The sequence below is a fragment of the Thamnophis elegans genome, chromosome 16, assembly GCF_009769535.1.
Source record: "Thamnophis elegans isolate rThaEle1 chromosome 16, rThaEle1.pri, whole genome shotgun sequence".
Classification (NCBI taxonomy): domain Eukaryota; kingdom Metazoa; phylum Chordata; class Lepidosauria; order Squamata; family Colubridae; genus Thamnophis; species Thamnophis elegans.
In genome coordinates, this window is record NC_045556.1 from 11,004,076 (window position 1) to 11,022,593 (window position 18,518).

Consider the following 18,518-nt stretch of genomic DNA (forward strand, 5'->3'; position numbering starts at 1 on the left):
AATGAATGAATGAATGAATGAATGAATGAATAAGACGGCCTTACCTTCCAGCTGCGGGGAGGAGGGAGGCAGGGAAGGAGGGCGGGGGAGCTCCCTCCTCCAAAGCTGCCCAGGACGGCAGCCAAGCCACTTTCTCTCCGGCTGCTCCGGCTGCCGGGGCGCGCTCGGTCCTCCCCAGCCGCCGCCGCCGCCGCCGCGTCAGGGCGCCCTTGGGCAGCCGAGCTCTGGGCGGGCGGGCGGAGCAGAGGCGCGTTTGAAGTTCGCTCCGCCGCCGCCGTTCGCTGCGGATTGGACCGGCCGGCTCGTTTGCATTGACGCCACTAAAGGCTGGAGGTCAGCCCTGGCGGGGACTTTTATTGGCTGCGCCGCCGCCCGCGCCGATGCTGCGCCCGCCGGGGCTGTCAAACTCCGGAGCGGACTGGAGAGCGAGCGAGAGAAGCTGGGGCTGAACGGCCCGGGGCTCTCCTTTCGGGGCGGGCAGCAGAAGCAGAAGCGGGAGCCGGAGCCGCAACAGTCGGAGCCGCAAGAGGCACAGCAGCAGCAGCAGCAGCAGCAGCAGCAACAGCAGCAGCAGCAACAGCTACAGCCTTGCAAAACTGGAGAGCCAAGCCTCCCCCGGAGCGCCAGGAGCCGCCGGTGCGCCCTTGCTCCCCAAGCGCTTGGGATCCGCGCCTCGCCTCGTTTGGGCCAAGAGCAGCCCCCCTTTTTCCCCCTCGCCATTTTAATTCATTCCGCAGCAGATCGGACGGCCCCTCCCCTCCCTAGAACCCCCCCTTGCCCCCTCCCCAAATCAGGGGGCTTGGATTTGGCAGCGCTTTTTGGTGCCAAAAAGCGAGACTTATTTTTTTTTGGGGGGGGAGGGGTTTGCCAAGAACGCAGAGCGATGGTGCTGGGGGAAGAAGAGGCGGCGACGCTGGTGGTTTTGCTGGGGGTGTTGGCGACGGCGGCGGGGTCCTCCCCCGGCGATCTGATCTGCTTCTTTTGATCTGGATCCTTCTTAAAGTTTAGCGTCCCCCCTCTTTTTCCCCCCTCCGCTCTCCGTCCCCCTTTTCTGCGTTGCCTCCCCTCTCCAATCCCTTCTGCCTTCTCTTTTGGACGGTTCCCTCCCCCCTTTCCTCGCACCCCCTCTGTCTTCTGTCTCCCTCCCCTCTTTTTTTGTGGGGGGAGGGGAGGGAGGGGAGGGAGCACATCTGCAACCGGGTGGCACATCTGCTGGAGAAAGGCCCTGCGGGGACCTGGGCTCGAGGTGCGGCGGGAGGGAAGCCCTCTTTGGGAAGAAAAGGGAGAGCGAACGCGTGAATGCGCTTCCCGGGCTCCCGGAGGGGGCTTTGCAAGCAAGCGCCGCGGTGGGGAAAGGGAGGGAGGGAAGGGGGCGAGGGTCTGGCCCACGGAGATGACTCGGACGGGCGTTTGATGAAGGCGAGAGCATAACCCCGGAGGGGGGCCCGCCACCCCCTCCCAGAGCCACGTTTAGAAGCTTGGAAAGAGGGGAGGGGGGGGAGAACCTGCCTATGTGCGCAGTGAGAGCGGGTGGGGGCGAGGTGTTGGACTTGGGGTGGAAGCAGAGTCAAGGCACTCCTACCCTTTTAATTGCAAAATCTATGTTGAAGCCCTCGCCCCTTCCCCAAAACCGGACTAGATCGATTTGCTAAGAGAGAGGGGGGGGGGGAGTTCTGGGGTGAAGCGCCGCCCAGAAGTGATGCGTCTCCTCCCCTCCTCTTAATCCCCCCCCCAAACCTTGGGGATAGACGTGGGGGGCATTTTTTCCCTCTCCCCTTTTGCGTGGAGGGGAGGGGGGGAAGAGAGAGAGAGAGAGGATGCCATGATTTAAGCGCACACCCGGAATTTCAAAGCCCCCCTCTCATTTACCTCGCCGCACCCACTGCGCTTTCAGATCCAGACCTCCGGATTCGGAGGGGCGCCCCGAACGATGTTTCCCCGCATTGGGGGGGGCCCTGCCTGAGAAACAGCTGGAGGCGTGGATGGAGACCCTGGATCATTCGGCAGAAACGGCCTATTAACCCCTTTTTTGGTGGGGGGGGGGGAAGGAAAAAAAAAGGACAACGTTCCCAAGATAGGGGAAGAAAAAAAAAAGAGAGAAAGAAGTAACCTTGAGATCTAGCCGCTTAAAAAAAAAAAACGCAAAGAAAACAGCCATGGGTTGTGCTCCCAGCATTCATATATCTGACAGCCGGGTGGTTTATCACAGTAACAAGGATCCCGAGGACTCTAATTCGTCCCAGCAAGGTAACTCCGTGCCTGGATTATTCATTAAATCTTCCAACAACACGTCGTACAAGTTGAGAGCCAATCTCACGAAAAAGGACTCTCGGGACAACATGGAGGCAGACTCCAGGACCAAGAGATCCAGCGTCAAGGTAATAATGGTGTGTGTGTGTGTGAAACGACACCCATACAAAACCCGTGTCCTTTGGGAATCTGGGAATGGGTGGGTGGGAGAACTTCGTGAAGTCCAGCGAGACTTTTTACGGACGCACCAAACAAGTCACTGGCCCCTGGTGAGTCGCTTTAGGCTGTCTAGTTTTAGCTGGCGATGTTGCCAGTTTCATAAGCGTTACTGTCCTTTTTCTTTTTTCTTTCTTAAAAAAAAAAAAAAATTTCCTAGGTCTTTCTCTCTCCTTCCCCCTTCTGTGGGTTTTGGATCAGTTTAGAAAGAGAATTCGGATTTATTTTGGAATATACAGATTATTTTCAATGCTCTCCCTACCGCCTTCCCCAACGGTCACCTTAGGCCTGTAGGTGTGTATCAGCCAATATTGGAAAAACAGTGCAAAATCAGAGTGGAAGCCAGCAAGGGGATCTATGGTTTCCCTTTCTGCCTCCTCCTGGAACTTTTGTTTGCATAAGTGAAAGTTTGTTTTGAAACCCCTTCCAAGCAGAAACAGAAGAGAAACCTTGACACAATAATGTTGCTTTTTCTTTTTTCTTTTTAAATGTACCCATGCAGGATTCCAGCTTTTTAGCAAGGTCTGCAAAAGATTTATGGGTAAATTTCCCTGGGCATTTACAGGAGGAGAAATCACGGGTTAAGTTAAAACAATGATTTAAAAGTGATTTTTCTTCTTCTTTCGAATGGAGGAAATTGTTTGGCCTTTGGACTATGGAATTGTGATCAAAAGAAGGTGGCCGATTTGCATACGAAATCCGCGAAACCTTTGAGGAATAGGATGCTATATAATTTGCACGCGAATGCATTTATGGCAGGTGAAAGGTGGCTCCAAATGTAGGAGGATCAATGCACAGGAGCCAAAATAATAATAATAATAATAATGGGTGGGGCCCAACTAGTAATCAATGCCAAATCCGGCGAAACAACTGGCCGCTGTGATACAATTCTGTTGTTGCGAATAATAATAATAATAAAATCTAGAAACAACAGATTCAAAATTTAAAACGTAGGTGTCCCAGTATAGTTGGATAAAGTTTTAATTTGCTTCATTGCTAGTCTCACATTGTCTTCAAGTGGGTTATGGTTGCATGTATAGTTTTCTTGCTGTTCCCCATCCTTTGCATTTTTATTTCACAACACTCCTTTGAGGGAGGACTGGCTGAGATAGGAAATGGCTTACAATCTTCCAGTGGATCGTTAAGGCAAGGCAATGTTTTGTGTGTTGTGCTAAAACTGTCCTAAAAACGAATTTTGCCCCAGTTTCAACTTTTCTTGCCATAGTTGCTAAGTGAATCCGTGCAGTTGTTAAATTTAGTAACCCGGTTGCTAAGTGAATCAGGCTTCCCCACTGGCTTGTCAGAAGGTCCCAAAAAAAAGATCGCATGACTCCAGGACACTGCAACCGTCATAACTATGAACCAGTTGCCAAGTGCCCAAATTTTGATCACGTGACCAAGGAAATGTTGCAGTGGTCGTAAGTGTGAGAAAATGGTCATCAGTTACTTTTTTCCAGTGCCATCATCGTAACTTCGAACAGTCACTAAATGAACTGTTGTAAGTTGAGGACTACCTGTCATCTACTGCTATTATTTTCAGTTTTATCACCTCCCATTATATGATCTTATTTGGCAACAGATTTCTACCCTGTTTTGCCGAAAATAAGACCTCCCTGGATAATAAGCCCAATCGGTTTATTACCCCCCAAAATAAGTGCTTATTACCCCCCAAAATAAGTGCCCCCAAAAATTAAGCCCTCCCCAAAAATAAGCCCTCCCCCAAAAATAAGCCCTCCCCTAAAATATTGCCACACAGCAGCAGGCATGAGGTGATCATGCTCGCTACCTTCTGTACCTCAAAAATAATAAGATCTTTCTGAAAATAAGACTAAGGGCTTATTTCGAGGGGGGGGGTGTTGTCAAAAGCAAATAAGACCCTGTCTTATTTTCAGGGGAACACGGTATTTGCAATAAAACAGACACTAATATCAGACTTTGATACTGAATGCAATTCTAAACGTCTTTTTAAGAAGTGAGTTCCCAATGAATTAGGCCGAGGCCTTAAAATATTGCCCTGAGTTTTTCTTCTGTAGGACCAAGAGAGGCTTAATTTGTGTACATTTGTGATCCGCCCCCCCTCTTATACTTGCTATTTGCTCAAGGTAAAGAGTAAAAAAAACAACACCCCTCTCTTTCAACTGAAATTAAAGTTTTAATTTTCCACTTAAAACAAAACAACATGAGATCCAGCATCGCCTGGTATTTAGCATTACATAAAGTCTAATTATGCTTCTACGGTTTTGTTAGGGGATTTAAGTAAAGCTGGTAACTTTTAGCTGTGATTAATACCCAGAGGACATGAACTGTTGATGCTTATTAAGTAGAGGTAGTCCTTGACTTACGTCCGAAAACTGAGCCCAAAATTTATGTTGCTAAGTGAAACGTTGGTTGAGTGAGTTTGGCTCCATTTTGGCTCCTGGGAAGTGAATCCCTGCAGCTGTTCAGTTAGTCACACGGTCGTTAAGTGAATTTGGTTCCCCCCCCCTTGACTTTGCTTGTCTGAAGGTCGCAAAAAAGAGGATTGTGTAGCCCCCGGGGACACAGCAATCCGTCATAAATATGAACCTGTTGCAAAGCATCAGAATTTTTGATCAAGTGACCAAGAGGATGCTCCAATGGCCGTAAGTGTGAAAAGCTGTCATAAGTCACTTTTTCAGTGACGTCACTTTGAATGGCCACTAAATGAACTGTTGTAAGTCGAGGATTCCCTGTATGTAAACCACATCTGTCAGGTGTGGTTGGAGGTTTTAGATGGAGATGTAACCTGAGCCAGAACTTAAAACTAAGAGTCAGGTTGTGACAAAGGGAGCAAGGACAAAGGTACTGTGATTTTTTATTTTATTTTATTCCTATTTATTTAGATTAGAATAGAATAGAAGGGACCTTGGAGATCTTCTAGTCCAACCCCCTGCTTAGGCAGGAAATTATGTATCAAGGTCTTTTGAATTAGGATCTTGCAGGATCTGATACAGTTTATGTAGTGTTGTTTCACATTTCTACAATGCTCTGGCATTATCACTTAAATTCACAATACGCTATTGAGTCTTCATCTTTACCTAGAAGGTCACTCAAAAAGATTTCAAACGTATATCATGACAAAAAAGGGTATTTTTTTAATTGAAGGAAATAATGAAGAGCCATTCAAAATACAGTTAAATGCGGGTTAATAGATGTCTTAAAAATATTACACAGAACTCCAGAGGTTGTGGGTGCTCCATCATTTTCAAGAAGATATGAGATAACTATTTGTCTCAAATGCTTGTGCAGGGGGCGTGGACTAGAAGACCTCCAAGGTCCCTTCCAACTATTCTATTCTAAATAAATAAAGGACTCCGAGGTCCCTTCCAGCTCCTTTATTCTGCTCTGTTGTTCTGTTATAACCATTTTACCTGGCTCATCATGAAGAAACAGTTGGAGTGTACTCAGTTTTTGAGTTATTTGCAGTGTTTGAATCAATGTACAACTTTCTTAATTTGTCACAAATGATGTTTCATTAAATGGCATTACTGTTCAGTTGCTAAGCGAGGAAGTTGTTAAGTGAGCTTTGCCGATGCTGCCCTCAGTGTGAAAATTGGCCATAAGTCACTTTTTAACCAACTGTTGTTAATTGAGAATTACCTGTAACATTATCAATGAGATGCCTCACACAGAACTGCATTAGTCAATATTCCGACTATAGGCTGATCTTCAAGTTGTGAAGTTATAGTAAGAATAACAGAGTTGGAAGGGACCTTGGAGGTCTTCTAGTCCAACCCCCTGCCCAGCCAGGAAGCCCAGCTTTTATTCACTTAATTTAACTGAGTATATAGTGTCAAAAATTAAGGACTTGGGGTTATATCCATTAGAATGAACTCCTGTATGCAAAACAGGATTTTACTCTCCTTTTGTAATTTTGTCTTTGAATGATAATCTTTCTGTCTTCCATTTTATATCGGATGTTTTTGGAAGAATGGCTAAAATCTGTGATATGACTGTCATCTTCATGTTACTTGGTCATTCAGAGCTGATGTGGGGTCTCCTGCTTGGGCGGGGGGTTTGACTAGATGACCTACAAGGTCCCTTCCAACTCTGTTAATTGGTAATCTGCATTTGAACGGGCTGCTCGAGTTGTGATCATTTTAAACCATCACTAGAGTAAAGAACTTCCTTATCTGACCCTCTTTTTAAAGCAATTTAAAACCAGCAAGACTTTTTAAAACAAGTTTGGCCTTTTTATTGGTTTATAAAACATTTTTTTCTTTTTAAAACCTAATTGTGAAGTCTGTGCTGCTAGTTGTCTAGCTTCAGTCAAGATGAACCAAGGCCTTTTTATGTTTTTATTTGGTGTCGTGAGTCAGTGTCATCCATGTTTCTGGATGTAGGTAATCCATAAATGCTTCTGTAAAAATAAATCAAGGCTGGCAAAACATTCATTGAATGCGAAATCTGGACCTTTATAGAGGAATTGTCCAGTTAGAACAGGTCAACGTGTTCTCAGCCTTGACAACTTAGGCCAGGGGTTGGCAACCTGTGGCTCTGGAGCTGCATGTGGCTCTTTCTTCCCTCTCCTGCGGCTCCCTGTCGCCAGTTGGCTCCATAATTGGTAGGGTTTTCGCTTAGGACATGTAGAGAAAAAGGACGCTGTGCTAGGAGGAGACTCTATGGTGGGGAAATCGGACTTCTGGTCGGCTCCAGAATTGAACCCGGGGGGGGAGGGGGGGGGAGCTTCCGGTTAGGAGTTTTGTGGCTCTTTGAGTGTTTAAGGTTGCCGACCCCTGGCTTAGGTGGATTTCATTTCCCAGAATTCTCCGGTCCATGAGGTCATTGCTGAGAATTCTGGGAGTCAAAGTCCACACATCTGGAAGTTGCTAAAGTTAGAAAACACTGGCCTTGTCCCTACCAAGGTTGAAAACTCAAGTATTTGACATGGTACCAGGTGGCCCCTTGTGCTCCCAATGAATTTATTATCCGATCAATAGTTTGCATTTTCTTGGGGTTGCCATCTTCTTCTCCTGGCAAAGTTCTTCTGCTGCCAGAAGGTAGAAATTCTTAGAATTTAGATATGAGTTAATGACAATTCTCTTCTTAACGTTTCTGGGTTTTTCTGCTCCTTGATACACATTCTCTGATGATGGCGGATGGTTGAGCTGGGAAGAAATTTGTCACAAGACTTTTGAGAAGAGAGCGAGCGCACAGTTTGCAGAACGACGAAGAGCATTCAGCGTATTTGCAGCCTTCAAAAGAGAGATGGCTGTCCTTTCTGTTTCAAGAACACGGACTGCCTATTCCCATTTTTCTTTCTGTAGCTACTTTTCGGCGTCAGGATTTCTGCAATCTCCTTTTCCTTAGCAACTCACTTTGAGATGTCTTGTGACCTTCTGACCAGAAAAGCCAATGGGGGAAGCCACTTAACAACTGTGTTACTAATTTAACAACTGCAGTGATTCACTTAACAAATGTGGTCAGAATAGTTGTAAAACAGGGGCAAAACTCACTTAACAAATGAGTCCCTTAGCATCATAAGTGCTGGGCTCAATCGTGGTTGTATGTCAAGGAGTAATTTAAACTAGAATTTTAAATTTAATTTAAACTAGAATTCAAACTAGAATTAAACTAGAATTCAAACTAGAAGCCGAGGTGGCGCAGTGGTTAAATGCAGCACTGCAGGCTACTTCAGCTGACTGCAGTTCTGCAGTTCGGCTGTTCAAATCTCACCGGCTCAGGGTTGACTCAGCCTTCCATCCTTCCGAGGTGGGTAAAATGAGGACCCGGATTGTTGTTGGGGGCAATATGCTGACTCTGTAAACCGCTTAGAGAGGGCTGAAAGCCCTATGAAGCGGTATATAAGTCTAACTGCTATTGCTATTGCTATTCTATTCTGTGAAAAGCTTTGCTCTTGACTTGAGTGATCAAATGATCTAGAACACATCTGGCAGGTTCTGGGCAGGTTTATATGTGCAATTCCCTACCAAATGTGGTTGAATTTTGGTGTGTGAATCTAGACCAGGGGTGTCAAAATCAAGGCCCGTGGGGTGGATCCGGCCCATAAGGCCGTCTTGGTCTACCAATGTGACGAGGAAAGATTGGGCCAGCGTGGCTTCGGCCCAGTCTACCCAATGCTCAGAGGAAACACGCCAGCAGTTTGGGGAGTGGCTTCAAGCTGGCCACGCCCACCCAGTCGCTTACGCCTGGCCGCCCCCCCGCCCCCCGAGGTCAACCACAGCCTTAATGCAGCCCTCAATGAAATTGAGTTTGACGCCCCTGATTTAGACCAAATGATTGTGCTTGAGATGGTCCACTTGGAATAGAAGCGCACCGTGAAATGGTGTCACAAAGCAACGGATTGGTGAACCATAAAAATAGAAGGAATACAGAAAGATTGTGAGTCAGCTTTCCCCCTTCTTTGGGGTATCTATCAATTTAATATGTTTGTGTTTTCAGATAATCCATCCTGGCCACATATATATAAATGGAATGATGTCATTTGCCAGTTCATGATTCATATCCTGGTTTTATAAGCTCATAGTTTTAACTCTTCTAATAACCAGGTTTGAGTTCCTTATTTCTTGTAGGTTTTGTTCAAAGCTTACCGAGAAGAGGCATACTCGGCTGTAGCTTAGCAGTCACTCAAAGTCTGCTTTAATGGCCAGAGAAGAATGTTCTGCCTTGTGAGAGACATAATTAATTCACTTATTATTCTTTCTCAACTGCTTAATCGTGAGACTTCCCTGCCTCGCATGCCAGTAAATTACAAACGTAAAATAGAGAATGGTATGCAGTGATAAAAACAGTACATGATAAAACAGCAAGAATTTTAAAAAAAATCACCCAAGAAACAAAACTAGAAATCAAAATCTAATTAAGTTTAAGAGCAAACTGGCAACTAAATAAGAATAAATAAGGTAACTTTGGAGAACTAGCTGTCTTTCTGTCTATTATTATATTTATATATATATATATATATCATATTATTATTTTATATATAAAAGGCTGTGTGTGTGTAATTATGTATGTATGTATGTATGTATGTATGTATGTATGTACGTATGTATGTATGTATGTATGTGTATGTATGTTCCAACATAACTCTAGAGTGCCTAGAGCAATTTCAACCAAACTTGGTACACAGATGATTTACTCTGGAGAAAAATAGTGTGGGGATAAGAAACTCCTTGGGGTATGGGTTCTGTTAAGATGCAGCCTGTTGTGCCTTTCGATGGCTTCTATTGTACTGCTAGTGGTAAATAAAAACATTTGAGAATAATACTTAATTTCCATTTACTTCCCTTTTTGATTATTGTAAAGCAGATAAACCTCAACTTATAACAGTGCATTTAGTGACCATTCAAAGTTACAACGGCACTGAAAAAAGTGACTTGTGACCGTTTTTCACAGTTACGACTGTTGCAACATCCCAGAGGAAATAAAAGCGGAGCGAAAGGGAGTGGAGTTTGCAGGAGACAAATAGTTCGCTTAATTGGCTCATGACTCTCCGAGACTCCTTGCCAAGGTTTGCAGAGACCGGCCTGGCAGCTCTCCAATCCAGATAAGGTCTGTGACTGTAAATCCTCCCTTGGAAGACTTTGCTGGATGTGAAGGAGCAGAATTCACAGTCAATTAATAAAAAGGGTTTTTTGTCGGGACAAGGAGTTTGTTTCCTGCTCTCAGGAAGCCTCTGTCAGAACACTTGGGCCAATCATTCTCTCTCAGCGCAACCCACTTTAAAGGTTTGTTGTTGTTGGGGAAATAGGAGGAGAAACCTGAGTTGGAGATGTTCGCCATCTTGAGTTATTTGTAAACATAATAGAGGTGGGATATGCAAGCAAATAAGTAGTAAACCATAGTGAACGAACTTGGCTCATGTACTGTGTTCATCCATAGCACAGTTTTGTGGGATTCTGACTTCATGTGGTATGATAACCAAGCCAATGGTGGCTTGTGTTTATCAAACTGTGGTTAAACAAACTGTAGCTTAGAAGGATTTCTTGGAATGAAGTTGTGGTGAAAAGCAGCGATCAGAATAATAATTGTGCAAGGTCTTTAGCAGACTACAAATATAACATAGAGTTTCTAAAATGTGCTTAGAAAAATCAAACTTCAATGCTTTATTTCCCTTTAATTTTACCACTGTGTAAAGATGCATTCCTTTGATGTCTTTTGGGGGATCTCTGTTTTCTAAAATGTGAACTGGGTGGAAAGTTAATTGCACTGCAAAATTCCTGAATAAGTTGGCCGCAGGTATGAAAGATATAAATTGGCTTTTCACCTAATTGGCTTTTCACCAATTAAAAAAAAAAACATCCTCCTGTAACTTTACCCATTTGCCATGTGCTTATGTAGATAATGTACAATAATGAGCTGGATTGACAGTGAATTTTTTAAAAACATTTTTGAGTTGTAGAAGATAAGAGGAAAAGGTAAATATTGTGTTTGTCTTTTTATCATGTTTGGTTCCCGTTGAAAAGCCACGGCGTATATGTGCCTCCAAAATCCTGCCCAAAATGACCCTGCAGGAATTAATAGTCTTACTTAACAGATCTGGAGAGTAACAAGTTAGGGAACGCTTAGTAACTTTACTCGAAGGCCTTTCTCACCATCTGATCCTTTTGCTCTGTCATAGATTCAGTTTGAATATTATAGTGAGTGGTTTATTGATTGCAGATAGTTCTTCACTTATGAACGGTGGCTTAGCGACCATTTGAAGTTACGACTGATCGGAAAAAGGGGATTTACGACCGAGATTCGAAGTTCTGATTTTTTTTGGGTGGCCACATAATTGAATGTCGGGTGCTCAACGAAACGGTTGCATTTATGACACTTATTCTGGTGTGCTTGTAAACTGCCCAGAGTTACCTTGAAGTAAGACGGATGGCCAATACATTTTACAAACAAATAAATAGTTTATTTTACAAACCGATAAATAAAGCTCGGCCGCAGCAAACCACTGCTTTTCCTTAACAACCATGGTGTTTGTTTAACCACTGTTACGTTCGCTTTATGATTGCCATTTTTGTGTAACAACTGCCGCAAAAAAGGTGATAAAATCAGGTCAGTCTCATGACAGACTTGTCTTACAATGGTTAGAACATATGACTGGAATGGGCAAGCTCCATTATGGTCGTAATGTAAACCACGGCTGGTTGGTTCTCTTATCGTGCTAAGCAGAGGTGGTATTCAGTCAGTTCTGATAGGTTCCGGAGAACCGGTAGCGAAAGTTTTGAGTAGTTCGGAGAACCGGCAAATAGGCTGGCCCCGCCCCCGCTGCCTCCCAGCCTCCCAGATGATCTTCTTTTGTTGCCCTGAACAGGAGAAGGGAGCTGGAAAGCAGGTTAGTGGGGTGGGGTGGGAATGGGGATTTTGCAGTATCCTTCCCCCAGGAGTGGGGAGGGAATGGGGATTTTGCAGTATCCTTCCCCCAGGAGCGGGGAGGGAATGTGGATTTTGCAGTATCCTTCCCCCAGGAGTGGGGAGGGAATGGGGATTTTGCAGTATCCTTCCCCCAGGAGCGGGGAGGGAATGTGGATTTTGCAGTATCCTTTCCCCAGGAGCGAGGAGGGAATGGGGATTTTGCAGTATCCTTCCCCCAGGAGCAGGGAGGGAATGTGGATTTTGCAGTATCCTTCCCCCAGGAGTGGGGAGGGAATGGGGATTTTGCAGTATCCTTCCCCGAGGAGTAGGAAGGGAATGGGGATTTTGCAGTATCCTTCCCCGAGGAGTAGGAAGGGAATGGGGATTTTGCAGTATCCTTCCCCCAGGAGTGGGGAGGGAATGGGGATTTTGCAGTATCCTTCCCCCAGGAGCAGGGAGGGAATGGGGATTTTGCAGTATCTTCCCCAGGAGTAGGAAAGGAATGGGGATTTTGCAGTATCCTTCCCCTGTCATGCCCACAAAGCCACCCCCACAGGACCAATAGTAAAAAAAAAATGGAATCCCACCACTGGTGCTAAGTCAAATCTCATGATTAGGCAAACCCTGGTGCTTATGGGTTTATGCAACCCATTTGAGCCACAATGAAAAAAACAACAGCACCCCACACGTGTGGACTTATTTAAATTGTATATTACTGTCCCTAGGAAACCAGCATAGACATGATTGCTGGAACAAAAGTCTGACCGATTTATTGCAGCGTTGGCTTTTTTTGCATTCGGTTGGAAGGAATTAGAATTGCAATTTAAAAGCATCATAAATTCTGCCTGATACAAACTTCTGACGAATTGAAGGTAATAAATAGCAGGATTTGAAGTATGTATTCTTCTAGATCTTCCTTCTCAGCTGTCAGTTGAACTTTTGGCCTTAAAAATTAATCTCCCAGGTTTTTATCCTGTTCTTTTTGTAAAAATTGTGCAACGTTAACAAATCAAATCCAAGTTTTTCTTTTTTTCCGCATTATTTGAAAGCTTGACTTCTGTGCGTGCGTGTGCCTGCAGGTGTGATTGTCTCTGTATGTGTCTCTGTGTCTGTCTGTCTGTCTGTCTGTCTGTGTCCCCATGCGTGCTCTCTCTCTCTCTTTCTCTCTCTCTCTCTCTATCCCCATGTTCTCTCTCTCTCTCTGTGCCCATGGTCTCTCTCTCTCTCTCTGTCCCCATGTTCTCTCTCTCTCTCTCCCTATGTTCTCTCTCTCTCTCTCTTTCTCTCTGTGTGTGTCCCCATGTTCTCTCTCTCTCCCCCCCCATGTTCTCTCTCTCTCTCTGTCCCCATGTTCTCTCTCTCTCTCTGTCCCCATGTTCTCTCTCTCTCTCTCTGTCCCCATATTCTCTCTCTCTCTGTCCCCATATTCTCTCTCTCTCTCTTTCTCTCCCTATGTTCTCTCTCTCTCTCTCTCTCTCTGTCCCCATGTTCTCTCTCTCTCTCCCCCCATGTTCTCTCTCTCTCTTTTCCCCATGTTCTCTCTCTCTCTCTCTCCCTCTCTCTATAGCAATAGCAATAGCAATAGCAGTTAGACTTATATACCGCTTTACAGAGCGGTTTACAGAGTCAGCATATTGCCCCCAACAACAATCCGTGTTCTCATTTTACCCACCTCGGAAGGATGGAAGGCTGAGTCAACCCTGAGCCGGTGAGATTTGAACAGCCGAACTGCAGAGCTGCAGTCAGCTGAAGTAGCCTGCAGTGCTGCCTTTAACCACTGCACCACCTCGGCTCTATCCCCATGTTCTCTCTCTCTCTCCCTCTCTCCCTCTCTCTCTTTCTCTCCCTATGTTCTCTCTCTTTCTGTCCCTATGTTCTCTCTCTCTCTCTCTCTGTGTGTGTGTGTGTGTGTGTGTGTGTCCCCATGTTCTCTCTCTCTCTCTCCCCATGTTCTCTGTGTGTGTGTGTGTCCGTCCCCATGTTCTCTCTTTCTCTCTGTGTGTGTGTCCTCATGTTCTCTCTCTCTCTCTCTCTGATGAGAGAATCAGATGTTGTATAATAATAGACTTTTTCTGACTTTTGTAACTTAAACAGCACGGTTTCCATCCAGCAAATAAGGGCCAAATGATTTATCAGTCTCCTTTCAAACAAAACCTTTGCTTGCTTTGGGATAACGTCCCACACAATGCCATTAGGAGGCTTTAAAAAGCAACAACAGTTGGTTCGTATGACACGCTCAGCCCTAAAATTGGTTTCACAAATTGCAGTGATTTGTGTTCACATTATGTGGTGCATCCAAATAAATCAATTTCTCTCTTCTAAGTGAAATTCCAGGACATCCAACTTTGCTAAGATGGACCTGCATAGAACAGTATATGCCAATAATGCCAATAGTGTGTGTGTGTTTGTGTGGTGTTTTAATGGATTTAAAGATCTTTACCCAGTTAGGTAATGAAATGTGTGCAAGAAAACAACCAAGCTCAGAGACCATTAAGGACCTCACAATCCTCCTCCTCCAATCCCACTTCCTTCTCGCACTGATTATGTTACCTACTTGGGTATTGAAACGTCTGCAAGACAACCACCAAGCTCAGAAAGAACCGAGGACTCACAATCCCCCCCTTCCTTTCCACAAGCCCCACTCCCTTCTAGCACTGATGTCATTACTGTTAGGTATATAATCTAACGGTTGGGTTGGCAATATATAAATCATGTAACAATGCTATACCTGTTTCTTGAAATCATACTGTAAAATGTGATTGGTTGCTGTTTTCCTCAATCGGCCATAAGAGGGAGCCAGAATGACTGTTAGCTCTCTGTTTGTTAGATGCTGGGCTGATCTGATCTGAGTGTTTTTGGAAGCTGGCTGTTAGAAAGTGCCGTGAGCTATTGTAAGTTTTGCAACTGTTAGCAAACTTTGATTACCGGACTGTTTGTATGATTATGGACTATGTTATTTTGGATTATCCCTTAACTAAAAGACATTGACGCCTGACTGTCTTATCCGTGTATGACTTGGACTGTTTGATGGACTCTGATACCTCTATTTCCACGAAAGTAAAAGCCTACTTAAACTGCAGCTGGTTTGGGGGTTCTCAAACTACACTCTCACAACGCTTCTCTGAACGTACTCGCTCTCCCAACGGGGAGCTTACCTAACAGTTACCTAGTTAGGTAATGAGACATCTGCAAGAAAACAAACAAGTCCAGAGAGCAGCATCAAGGACCCCACATTTTAAGATATCCCATCTCAATTTGTTTCCACCTTGGAATAAATACGGGGATACGTTTTTCTATATTTTTTTTGGGGGGGGGGGAAACATACAGGTGTCCTGAGAACAAACATGTTTAGTTATGATGCCTACTTCATTGGTAAAGATGCAGCCTTCGTATACAGCAGACTATTTCCTTATTTTGATTTCTTTGGGGTTTTTTGCATTAAAAAAAAAAAGAAATCTGCATTTTCTCGTTTGTGGCTATTTGTTTGCCCAATCGCCCGGTGAGAATCCAACTCATCTGGAAAGGCACTGATAAAAGGGTTTTCCTGCTCATCCACTGCCTCCTTTGTTTTCCAGTGGCACTTTCTCTACGATGGCAAGTGATGGATCTATTTCCTGTCTTTTGCACCGCCTGAGCTCTGCAATAGAGCAGATAGAGGAAGTTAATCATCCGCCGACGGCCCCTGAAAGGGCTTTGATGCTAAAATACGGGGCGCTCCCCTCTCGCCATCTGCACCGCTGCGCGTTTCTGTATTTGGCAAAGTGTTTATTTCAGCCCAGGCTGTTGGTCCATAATAAATAATAGAGCCTTCAGCGGAAATATTTATGGAAGTCGTTCAGAGGTGCGATTGAAAAATGTTAGCAATGGGTTTTCTGCCTGATTGCTGGGTGGGGCGTGGTCATGGTGGGCATAGACTACTCGGCCTCTTGCACCGGGGGGGAGCATTTTAACCCTCCCCAGGCTCCAGAGGCTTTCCTTGAGCTTCCAGGAGGGTGAAAATAGCCACCCCCCGTTTCCAGACATTTCCGGACATCCAGGAGGCCTGTTTTTCACTCTCTCAGAGCCTCCGTGCAGGACCTGCACTTACCTGGCATGATAAACGGACCACTGAATTAATGGAGACTCCTGGGAGGGTGGGGTAAGCTGGGCAGGGCCAGCCAGTCCTTGCAACAACCAGTTCAGCGAACCCGATACGAAATTAAAATCCGATTCGCGCAAACCGGTGCAAACCGGTTGAATCCCACCCCCGAAGTAGTTGCAAATGTTTCTTTGTTCCAAAGGCAGCAAATCGTAGAGTATTGATTCTTATCTACCCCATCCACAACCAGGTGCAATAGTTTCCCCAACTTTGTTGTCTTACTTTATTTGTTATTTGAAATCACAAGTTAATCAGTGGAACGACGTGCCTCCAGAGGTTGCGGATGCTCCAACGTGGGAAGTTTTTAAGAAGAGACTGGATAACCGCTTATCTGAAATCAGATGTGGTATTCAGCCGGTTCTCTCTGGTTCAGGCGCACTGGTAGTGGCGGCTGCAGGAGGCTCCGCCCACGCCCTGACATAATGCATGTATCAGCATTCCAAATACCATGTAGAATTAAATCAGAGTCAAAGGCAAAACTATGATTAAAGTTCTAATTTAATAAAGCAGGCATGTTGGCACATAGCTGTGGGGATTCCAACTCTGGAAGTTACATCAGAATCCCACCCGGTTAAAAGGTCATGATCTTGTCCCCACACCCACAGTCCATCACATGGTCCAATCTCCTTCTTCCACGCTGGCATCCATGCCAAGCTTCTTCTGGTCAGGTGTACTGGTGTGGAGACAAAGGATGACCTTGCTTCTAGTAAAGAATGAAAAACAATACATTCCAAAATCCTATTCCTTCTATTCCCCCCTCCCATTGACTACACTTAAAGAAACAGCATAATGAAATTAGAGAAAGTGTGGCAGGCCAAAATTCTAAAGGAATATAAATGCAGGCCTGACAGCATGAATTTCTGCGCACGCACAGAAGGCACATGTGCAGAAGGTGGCGGGTGTACTCACATTTGCGAACTGCTAGGGAAGATAAATGAATCCCACCACTGTTGGAAATTCTGAATTGTAACCTCTACTCAAGGGAGTGGATTTGAAGAAGGATGACTTAACCCAAAAGCACCTCCCTTGATTTGTCACAGATCTGCAAGCAATGTAGAAACACCCTTGATGCCACACGGAGCAAACGTACGATCAATGATCGCGTTTCACTTCCTGGTTTCTTAAGACAGCTTCTTTATTTCAACACTCAGTGCAAAAGTTTTGCACAACTCCAGCACACTTGCTTTCCCTTGGCTGGCTCTTCCTGGACAATCTCTCTTACTTCCTCTACTCTCCCCACTTTTGACTGACATTAATTTGCACGGGGATTGTGCGTGCCTATGGAGATTCTCAGCCATCCAGGACATGATTGTCCCAAAGGTGCTTTTTCAAGAGGCAACTGGACTTTCTGGGTTTTTCTTTGGAGATGTTTCACTTTTCATCCAATTTACATCCTTCCATTCCCCCACACCCCCCATCCAGTCAGAGCTGAAGGAGCTTCTGCGATGAAAATGAAATGTCTTCAAAGAAAAACCAGAAAGTCCAGTTGCCTCTTGAAAAAGCACCTTTGGGACTGATTACGGATGGCAATCTTACAACATTTGCATCTATCCCCAAAGTGGAATTAAGAATGAAACTGAAAGAATATTGGTATCAATACTTTCTTAACCCTACTGCGTTGGTTTGCCCAATTTACTTTCATAACAAATGTTAAAATCGGTAGATGTTTGGAGACCTATAGAAGCCTTCTCCAGTTTCCCATATTCCAAAAATGGTAAATTGCAACTCCCACATTCTCTAAAGTAGCAAAGGCCAACTACAGGAGTAGGTATCAAACCTACATGGAGAACATCACCATAAAGGTAAAGGTTCCCCTTGCACATATGTGCTAGTCGTTCCTGACTCTAGGGGGCGGTCCCCATCTCCATTTCAAAGCCGAAGAGCCAGCGCTGTCCAAAGATATCTCCATGGTCATGTAGCCGGCATGACTAAATGCCGAAGGTGCATGGAACGCTGTTAGCTTCCCACCAAAGGTGATGCCTATTTTTTCTACTTGCATTTTTACATGCTTTCGAACTGCTAGGTTGGCAGAAGCTGGGACAAGTAACGGGGGCTCACTCCGTTACGCAGCGCTAGGGATTCGAACTGCCGATTTTTCTGATTGAGAAGCTCAGTGTCATAGCCACCGAGCCACCACGTCCTGTGTAAAATGCAACTCCCACATTCTCTAAAGTAGCAAAGGCCAACTACAGGAGTAGGCATTAAACCTACCTGGAGAACATCACCTTAGCAAGGGCTGAATAAAGTGTTAAATGGAGAGAATCCAGCTCCATGGTAGCTTTGACTTTCCAAAAGCAGCTGTTTAAGGTGTAGCTTAAGGAAATGCTATAGGGTCTCCCGCTTGAGCTCACTCCGTTACGCGGTGCTAGGGATCCGAACCGCCGAATTGCCGAACTTTCTGATCGACAAGCTCAGCGTCTTAGCCACTGAACCACCACGTCCCCTCTTGTATAAAGTTCCCCAAATGAGCAATTACAGCACTGTTTTATTTTATTTTTTACAGCCGCTCTGTGGGTGAGAGAAGAGCAGGCCTAAAGCCTTCTGTGCCACATAATTGTTTATTGGAACCATGATCTGTTGATAGAAA

General features: G+C 45.0%; 1 protein-coding gene across 1 annotated transcript in view; it reads left to right on the forward strand.

Annotated features, from left to right (window-relative positions):
• The first annotated feature begins 373 nt into the window (after positions 1 to 373).
• LOC116519016 (high affinity cAMP-specific and IBMX-insensitive 3',5'-cyclic phosphodiesterase 8A-like) overlaps positions 374 to 18,518 on the forward strand; it is a 110,549-nt gene continuing 92,404 nt past the window's right edge. The window contains exon 1 of the mRNA XM_032232631.1: positions 374 to 2,378. Within this exon, the coding sequence (XP_032088522.1) occupies positions 2,157 to 2,378 (222 nt within the window). The 5' untranslated portion in view covers positions 374 to 2,156. The remainder of the gene's footprint in view (positions 2,379 to 18,518) is intronic.